The following is a 9,186-nucleotide window of genomic DNA, read 5'->3' on the forward strand; positions in this document are numbered from 1 at the left end:
CCCTTTCTCGACCTATAGGTTGCTATGACCAGAGAGAAATTCCCGGAGAAGATTCCATTTAGACTGACAAGAATGTTGACCAATGCTATGGAGGTGAGTAGATGTCGGTAAGAAGCTGCTTTGGAACAGGGTCGATACAGTTCCGGCCCTCCCTGGGGACAGATTCGCTTGTTAGGGCCCATCGCTTCCCTGGAATGCCCGGAATATGTCTGCCGTCTCTTCCTGGTATTTTCCATCATGTTAGAAATGACCAGCATTTGAAAGAGTTACCATTCTTTACCGCTCACGAATCACAATGTCATGTGAGTCACAGTTGCAGCCTGACGGGCCACTTGCTCTGAAGATATTCCCTGCCTGACACATCAGTAACGGCCTGTGTCTGCTCCCTCAGTGGGGGTGACCGCCCTCCCGACAGCCTGACTTTGGTCATGGGGCCGCAGGGGCCAGTATCAGTGCCTCCGTGGTGAGTGGCTGTGGCCCCACTGCAGGTTACCGGGCTGGACGGCAACTACAGAATCACATGCCACACGGTGATGGAGGTGCTCCGTGAACACAAGGACAGTGTCATGGCCGTGCTGGAAGCCTTCGTCTACGACCCCTTGCTGAACTGGAGGCTGATGGACAGTGAGTATCAGCAAGTGCTTGGGAGCCAGAGTCGCCACCCTCCCAGACCAGGAGCATCTGCCACAGCACGTTTCACTGACCCCGGGGCTGTCCCGCCTGGAGCCTGAGATATGTCACTGAGCCCTTGCAGTACATTTCACAAAGTAGCTCAGGTGTCCGGAAGTGAATTTCAAGTATTTTTATTAAAACGGAAAACTCAGCCCTGGCTGATAGCTCATGTGGCTCAGTGGATTGAGTGTTAGCCTGCAAACTAAAAACCTACCAGTTTGATTCCTAGTCAGGGAAGGTGCATGGGTTGCGGGCCAAGTCCCCAGTTGGGGGCATGCAAGAGGCAACCAATCAGTGTTTCTCCCACACATCGATGTTTAAATAAATAAAATCTTTAAAAATAAATAGGACAGAAAACTCCAGTAGTTGATTTGGATATTAACTAAAATGTTTTCAATATAAATGAAGCACCCTGGCGAACTTTGTTTGGGTCTCACATAGAGCGGCAGGCCGTAACTCTGCCAGGCGGTGTGCCCAGTTCTGATTCGAGTCTGGGGCACTGCAGTCCGCCCTCTGTTCCTGCCGCCTCAGAAGGTCACTGACCGGGGGGGCCTGGTCCGCGATTAAGTCATGCTTTTACCTTCAGGGGTCTGGGTTATGCCATCTAAGCTCAGCCAGAGGACAGAGTGTCCCTCAGGATCAGAGACCCATGCTGTCGTCCCCTGTGTACTCCTGAGTAGCACATCTTTGGTTCTCCCGACAGAACATAGCTGTTGGGAACGTTGTATTTTTACGATTGTGAGACGATGTCAGATCAACTAAGTTTCTCTCAGAGTCGGAAGCACTTTTTAACCATCCCTTTATTTTTTTTCCCTAGCAAATACCAAAGGCAACAAGCGGTCCCGAACAAGGACAGATTCCTACTCTGCTGGCCAGTCAGTAGGTAGGCGCCCCCCACGGGAGACGGCAGGCTCTGTTCCCTTTTATCCGAGTATTCCTAGAACGGGGGGCTTTGTCACGGCCATTACCACGACGCAGGACTTAGAGTAGTGACAAACGCCGAACAGGAAGGGAGGGAGCATGAAGGAGAGATACTGTCACTGCTGAAGTACCTGTCCCCCAGTGGGCATTTGTCTCACTTGGTCTAGAAATATTTACTGAGCAGTAGCACCTACTTCGTGCTTCAGTTTAATGCCCCTCAGGATGGAGTGGGTACCTAAAGCTCAGAAATTCTCTATCCAATCATAACGCAGCTCTAAAAGTACAGTTAAAAGTATTCTGAATATTAGTGTTTAGCGTGCTCTGCAGGGTTGTCTGGATTGGGAGTTTCTAGCTCTGTTACCTTGATCCTAAGGCATCGCTAATAGCTCGGAAGTGGGAAGATGGAAGCAGCAGACACGCACTCACACTGCTGCCTGAGCAGCTGGGAAGCCACGGGAAAGGACCCCGAGAGAGTGGTACACGGAGTAGAGTCCCGGGCGGGCCACGCCCTGCGGGGCCCGGAGCAAGGCTGTGTACCGAGCCCTCCCCAGAGGTCTGACAGTGCAGTGTTGCACTGTTTGCCGTCCTCCCGTCCCTCCACCACAACCTGTCCCTTTCATCCTCATAACATCCCACAGTGTCTACATGGTGCATGTTTTGGTAAATACTGCTGAGCACATGGAAAAAGTAAATATTTTCTCCAATCGTGTATGGAACATTTTGCAGCTAGTTACTTAGCTAAGGCAAATTATCTTTAAGGGCGCAAAAAGAATGTGACAGAGAGATTGCAGTAAAGAAGCACAGGATCACATTATAGAATTGACCAAAATGTTTATGAAATCATAAGAGCAGTGCAGTCCATTGTGTAATCAAGCACCACACCATCTGCCGTGGAGAAGAAGGGCAGGGGGCTAAGCAGAGTTGCCGTTCCCAACTGCAGTGGGGGAGGGGCTCTCGGGTTGGTGGCATTTGAGCTGAGGCTTCCTGGACGGACGAAACCCGGCAGGTAGAGGGGAGAACAGTGTTCTGGGCAGGAAAATGCAGTCCTGGGTTATGGTGGCATCTCTGTGCACGCACGAGCTCTGACCCAGACACCATGCTAGGTCTGCAAATGCCTAAATCCCCCACCGTGTCTGGGGTGCCTTGTGCAAGTGACTGGTCTCACCCAAAATACGTGAGACTTACTGCTGAGCTGTGAGCCTCATCGAGTGACTACCACACGCTGCCTGCGGCTGCAGAGGGAAATTAGGATGGCCAGCTCTGGCTCCGATGCCCCCGGGTGGGGGCAGACCTGGTTATTTTCATGTGTCTTAGAAGTTAAGTTCTAGGGGTCATTAGGAAAGTATTATCACCAGTAGCTTCGTTTTGAAAGTCTGTGGTGTGCAAGGGCAGCAGTGTACTGACTCTGGACTCTTCCCCCTGAAGGCCACAGCCAGTGGGGGTGACCCTAAAGCCTGAGGACTTTTTCTCCCTGGAATTGATATATAAATTCCTCCAAAGAAGAACACTTCCGTCAGTATGTGTGGCCCATTGAAAACTAGTTTTCTCCATATTATTATTAGGGGGTTTTATTATTTTTTGTTATTAATTTTGGTGGGGAAGACATCGATTTGTCGTCCCACCTATTTATGCATTCATTAGTTGGTTCTGGTATGTGCCCTAACCGAGGATTGAACCTGCAACCCTGGCATACGGGGACAGTGCTTTAACCAACTGAGCTACCTGGCCAGGGCTTACCAGTTTTTGTCTAAGTAAGTTTTGTCGCCAGGTCTTTGATTCATGCTCCTGGTTTCTGTATCAGAATATCTTATTAATGCTGTTTGCTTGAAAACATACACTCTTAACATGCACACAGACGAACCCAGCACTTCCTCTCCTTTCCCCTGAGGTGGGGGAGGGGGGGCAGGTGGCAGAGGGAGCACTGTGTGAGAAGCATTAGAGCTCACACTTGGAACAAAGGCTTTTTGAGTTTTCGGCTAATTGATTTCCTTCCTCCTAGAAATTTTGGACGGTGTGGAACTTGGAGAGCCAGCCCACAAGAAAACCGGGACCACAGTGCCGGAATCTATTCATTCTTTCAGTAAGTCCACCCTCTAAGGACTTGCGCCAGTAACTAGCTCATTCAGAAAACAGCAGCTGCGCTTGACCGTGGGAGGCTCGAGGAGGTGACGCAACAAAACCGCCTTTGAGCAGGAAGGGCTCCGCGAATTTCTCGTGTTCGGAGGACAAAGGCAGACTCAGAGGGAGGATTGCTCAGCGCTTACAAAAGGGAGTGTTTGAGAAAGCAGGACGTCCGCTGAGCCTGCTCCAGTGATCCAGCTCTCACTTTCGTTTCTACTTTGTGTATTCCAGTCGGAGATGGTCTGGTCAAACCAGAGGCCCTAAATAAGAAAGCTATTCAGATCATTAACAGAGTCCGAGATAAGCTCACTGGTGAGTATGCGTGTGCATTTGCTTAAAAGAACACAAAATCCGAGCGCCTTTTCTCCCCCCGACGGGGCGGCCACCCATTCCCGAGTGGTGCCGGTGCCCATGCCTGGCCTGCGCTGCCTGGAGTGCCTCTGAGGCCGTCACTTACGCACCCTCCCCGGTGCTCTACGAAACTCACGGTGGGTGATGTCATCACTCTGGTTTTAACAGACGTTAGAAGTTCTGTTGGGTTCAAAGTCAGCCAAGTTCAGGAGAGTTTTTTATCGTCAGGACTTATGTTAGAGCAAACCTGGCCGCTCTGATCCTTGCCGGTCTGCGCTGTGGTGGCTGCTACGGCGTAGGGACTCTGGGCGCGGGGAGATGCGCACATTTGAAAGGAAACGTGTCACATGGCCTGTCACATGGCCGGGGGCGTGACATGGAGGGTGGGGAGTTGAGGAAACAAAAGCCCCCAGTTCCACCACTTCCTGTGTGACCCCTGAGCGCCTCTCTCTGTGTCTGAAGATGACAAGAGTGCCTCTCAGAAGACAGGCCCCACTGCGACATGGGGCGCCATGTGCTTAACGACAGGGCCTGGCAGGTTTTGTCGTCCAGGTCTGTGTGTTTGTTGAGTGCGGGTGAGCGCTGGGGGCTGAAGAAACAGTGCTGGTAGGAACGGACAGACCCCTGCCTTTGGGGGGCTCAGGTCTAAAGGGGACACCGTTTGAGTAGGAGAGAGGGACTCAGGGCTCCGGTGTCATGCATGCACGGGAATTTAACCCACTTTCAGAGTTCAGGAAAAGCTTCCCCGCCCCCCCAAACCAGCCCTGTGGCTAAAAGAGGAGTTAATGAGGGACAGATGGCTCCAGGCACAGGAAAGGGTGTGCGCCCTGTGGTGGGAGGGAGGGCTTGTATGGCGAGAGAGAGGCCCGAACTGACTGCCCCAGAGAAGAGCTTAGTGCCGCCGTTTGGGTCTGAGTGGCCCAGGGCCAGATCTTACAGACCTGATGTGTTGGTCCTGTAGTGGAGGGTGCGAGGGAAGCAGGGAATGGTTTTAAGTGGGTGGGGAGGGAAGAGGAGGGCATGGGGGCCTGCAGAGTGCCGGGCCTGTGTGCGGGTCGGAGAGTGGAGCCTCCCCCGGGCCAGGTGCTTGGTTAGGGCAGTGGGGTGGAGATGGCTTCGGGAGATCTTAAGGAGGTAAAACCAGAAGGACCCACAATGCGGAGGGACCTTTGGTGACCTTCTGAGAGCGGGGACAAGCCTGGCAGCCAGACTGAAGCACTTGAATGTGAAGTGAGACTGAGAAGCGAAGCAAGGAGACAAGTTTCAAAGCTCTTGAGAAGTTCGGCTGTTCGGGGATGAGAGAGGACATGGAGCTGGAGAAGGAGTGGTTAGGTGGCCGAGGAACGTGCTCACAGACCGGGAAGGGCAGCTGGGAGGGGGAGTTTGAGGGCATGAGTGAGGGGAATGTAACTCACAGGAAAAGGCTCCTAGAGCAGGAGGCCACAGGACCCAAAGTGCAAGTGAGCTTAGCCTTGAAGGGTAGGAGGGACAGCTCTCCAGCATCACGAGAACAAGAGGAAGCTCACGGTGAACGAACCCAGTGCCCTGCCTGGCACAGCAGGGGCCAGAAACCGTGTGTTCAGTGACTGAGCTCATCAAGTAGGTGAGGGCACCTGCTGAGGGAGAAGCCAGAGGTTTGGGCACCTGTGGAGAGCAGAGGACTTGAAGTCGTCCTCGTGGAGATGGAAAGGCGTGTTGCCCAGGAAGCAGCGTGAGCCAGCCAGGCAGTGCCAAGGGCCGGTTTGAGGCTCGAGTTTATGAATTTATAATGGAAGCAGCCGCCCCACGGGAGGAAAGGCTCAGGTCACGTGGAGGTGATTTCAAGCCCAACTGCCGTGTAGCCTTCCTCCTCACGTTCGAGGGCGACCTGGCCTGGGCTGCGTGGAGAGCTAAGCCGAGCAGGGCCAAGGGGGGAGTTAAAAACCAGGTGCAGATTAAACGCTTCATTTGTCTTGTCCCAGGTCGGGACTTCTCTCATGACGAAACTTTGGATGTCCCAACACAAGTGGAGCTGCTCATCAAACAAGCAACGTCCCACGAAAACCTCTGCCAGTGCTACATTGGCTGGTGAGCGGGCGTCCCCAAGTTCCTGTGTTCACATAGCCATCAGGACCCATTCTGTGTCCAGGTCGCAAAAAGGCTTACCCACGTGCAGTCGCAGTTTCACGTTTCTTTATTTGTCTTCTTAATTAATTTGAGAGAGAGGGAAGGAGAGGGTGAGAGAGAGAAACATCCATTAACTCTTCCATTTATTTATTATTCGTTCATTGGTTGATTCTTGTATGTGCCCTGACCAGGGATCAAACCTGCGACCTTGGCGAACTGCTGCGGTGATGCTCTAACCAAGTGAGCTACCCAACCAGGGCCACACAAATCTCTTTAAACGTTTGTATTCACTGTGTGTGCTTGTTGCTCTAAAAAAGGAGAAAATTGAGGCCCTGGCCGTGTAGCTCAGTTGGTTAGAGAGCCATCCTGATACGCCAAGGTTGCGGGTCTGATCCCTGGTCAGGGTATATACAAGAATCAGCCAATGAACGCATAAATTAAATAGAACAGTAAATCAATGTTTCTCTTTCTTTCTACCTTGCCCCCGCCTTTCTCTCTCTTAAAAAAATCAGTTTCTTTTTAAAAGAAAATTGAAAAATATGGATGCCTACTTGGAAGGCAAGCACCAAAATAAGTTAAAATTCATTAAAAACGGTTTACAAGAGTGAGACCTCCTTCTTTGGGGAGTGGGGGGATCTTCCTGGGTTTTTGCTGTCAGTTCTGAGGTGCAGGAAGAAGAAAGGAAAAAGCAGCCAGAACAGTGACAGAGAGGAGATGAAAAGACACATTTTTGCTCTGGGATTGCAACATCAAGGACCGCTCTGGGGTCTGCTTTGATTCATTGCCTGAGGCGTGCTTGCAGGTAGAAACTTGAGAGAAGGGGTGCGGGGGAGCGCCCTCTGGGAGCGCAGCAGGCCACCGTTGCCTGGAAGCCCCCGTGCAAGATGAGTGTGTCCCGCACGATTAGTGAGGGGAGATCTCAGCGACAGTCCCCAGGGTTGTCAGACGCTAGTCTTTCCATTTTCAATGTATCTGCATAAAGCTTTGAAGAAGCTCAAATTATTAACATATTCCTTTTTTTCCTGTCTCCTTAGGTGTCCTTTCTGGTGACGGGAGGCCTGATGTGCCCGCAGCGCTTTTCTGGAGCCTTTTGTCCTCGGGCGGGTGCCTCCACTCAACGGAAGCGGTGGTCGGAAAGCTCAACTTTGTGAAATATTTCCAAATGTAAATGAAAAGAACTACTGTATATTGAGTTGGTTTGAACCAACTTCCTAGCTGCTGTTGAAGAATATTATTATCAGAAACACAGGGCTTGGTTTGGTCCCCAGGACAGTAAACACAGTAATCCTCCATAAATCAAGCCATTGATTTTGGGGAACAGAAGATCTATAACTTTAGAAATACGGGTTTCGACTTAACTCACAACTCATCCTAAGCGTTTGCTGGTAGCAGAACGGCCTCGTCGGTCCTCTCAACACGAAAACAGCAAACTCAGTGCAGTCAGGAAGCCTCAGGTCGCAGAGGACGAGTCGTAGGGTTCTGGACTGGAAGGGAGCGGGAGCAGCCGACTTCATCGCTCTCACCCGCCCCATTACCTCATTGGTCCAGCAACAGCATCTGCAAGATGGGCCCAAGTGGGTGGGAAAAGGTCCGTCGTCTGCCTCGCCTGTGACGCTGCGATGAACACACTTCAGTCCAAGACCCAGGCCACTAGGCAGGGAGTTTTTCAGAATGCTGGGTGGGCTAGGCAGAGCAAATGCACAGGGTGGGCCACGGTGCAGTGGAGTGGCCCACACGGTCCTGGTGTGTTTGGGGAAGGTCTGAATGCTCTGCGCTTAGAGCAGGGGCTCGGAGAGCAGCGGCGCAATCGTGGGGGTGCTGAACACAGGGAAAGCCTCGTACGTGTTGGGAATGACAAGCAAACGAAACATTAAACTAAGTGCACAAAGTATAAAGTGTAGCCATGTCTAGACACCACGTCGTATCGGATAATTTTTGTGCCAATAAATGACATCAGAATTTTAAAAAACATGTATGAATGGCTTTTTACTAATAATTATTCATAAAGGAAGCAGTTATTCCTTCAACATTCATTAAGCACTTAGTCCTAGGGACTGCGACGGACCCTGGCTCTACATGACCTAGTCCATTTCTTCAGGGTGTTTACAGGCCAGAGATCAGGCAGAGATGGCATCACGCAGGAGTGGACCGTGACTCCGCCACGCTAAGTGGCAGGGAGCCATGCAGAGGGTGTAAGCCACGGTGCAGCTCTGAATGACTGATTCCACTGAGCAGCGAGCCAGCAGAGTCTCACGGGAAAGGGGACGTTTGCCAAGGATCTTGAAGGATGAGCACAAGCTGTGAGATGAAGCAAGTGAGGACACTTTCAGAGAAGAGGATGAAAAGCACCACATGGTGCAGAAATGGCAAATGTCACCTTGCACCATACTAGACTGCAGGTATTCAGCCACTTTTGATAAAAAATGGCAATGTCACACAATGGGACCACAGTTCAGTGTGACTGCCTCAGTGGGCAGTGGGGAGGAAAAAGACCAACAGGAACTAAACAGGAGGCTAGACAGCAGCCTGGGGGCAGACTGGCCCTCGTCACACTTCAACTGCAAGGAGTTGATGCTGCGGACAACAGGGAACTGTGTGAGGTTGTAAAACAGAATCTAACCTTGTTTCCTCCTCCGAAAGTAGGTAATAGTGTGGTGCGCCCCATGAGGTTGTTTTACAGGATGAGATAATTTCTGTAAAGCAGTGGTCCCCAACCTTTTTGGCACCAGGGACCAGTTCCCTAACTCACCTGCTGCATCCCCCATTGTGTGGCCAGGCTCCTAACAGGCCATGGACCCCTACTGGCCCTTGGCCCAGGGGTTAGGGGCCCCTGCCGTAAAGCATGCAGCCCAGCTTGACATGGCATTAGGTTGAACCATATGAAGTAAGTGCTCAAAAATACTGTTAAAATGAACTAGACTGGGCCTTTGTCCTGCCAGGGTACACAAAAACAGTGAAAAACAAGTATCCTGTTCATAGGATATTACGAAAAACGATTACAGCTAACACTGAACA

The 9,186-nt window shown here is 51.4% G+C and overlaps 1 protein-coding gene across 2 annotated transcripts in view; it reads left to right on the forward strand.

Annotated features, from left to right (window-relative positions):
* Nucleotides 1–8,142, forward strand: part of MTOR (mechanistic target of rapamycin kinase) — a 113,769-nt gene extending 105,627 nt beyond the window's left edge. For both annotated transcript variants that reach the window (XM_037045236.1, XM_037045235.1), the window contains exons 52-58: nt 19–93; nt 489–624; nt 1,490–1,555; nt 3,593–3,673; nt 3,946–4,026; nt 6,027–6,132; nt 7,206–8,142. In XM_037045236.1, the coding sequence (XP_036901131.1) occupies nt 19–93; nt 489–624; nt 1,490–1,555; nt 3,593–3,673; nt 3,946–4,026; nt 6,027–6,132; nt 7,206–7,221 (561 nt within the window). In that variant the 3' untranslated portion in view covers nt 7,222–8,142. The remainder of the gene's footprint in view (nt 1–18; nt 94–488; nt 625–1,489; nt 1,556–3,592; nt 3,674–3,945; nt 4,027–6,026; nt 6,133–7,205) is intronic.
* Nucleotides 8,143–9,186: the final 1,044 nt, after the last annotated feature.

The sequence above is a fragment of the Sturnira hondurensis genome, unplaced genomic scaffold (assembly GCF_014824575.4).
Source record: "Sturnira hondurensis isolate 20B ecotype Veracruz unplaced genomic scaffold, ASM1482457v3 Scaffold0004257, whole genome shotgun sequence".
NCBI lineage: Eukaryota > Metazoa > Chordata > Mammalia > Chiroptera > Phyllostomidae > Sturnira > Sturnira hondurensis.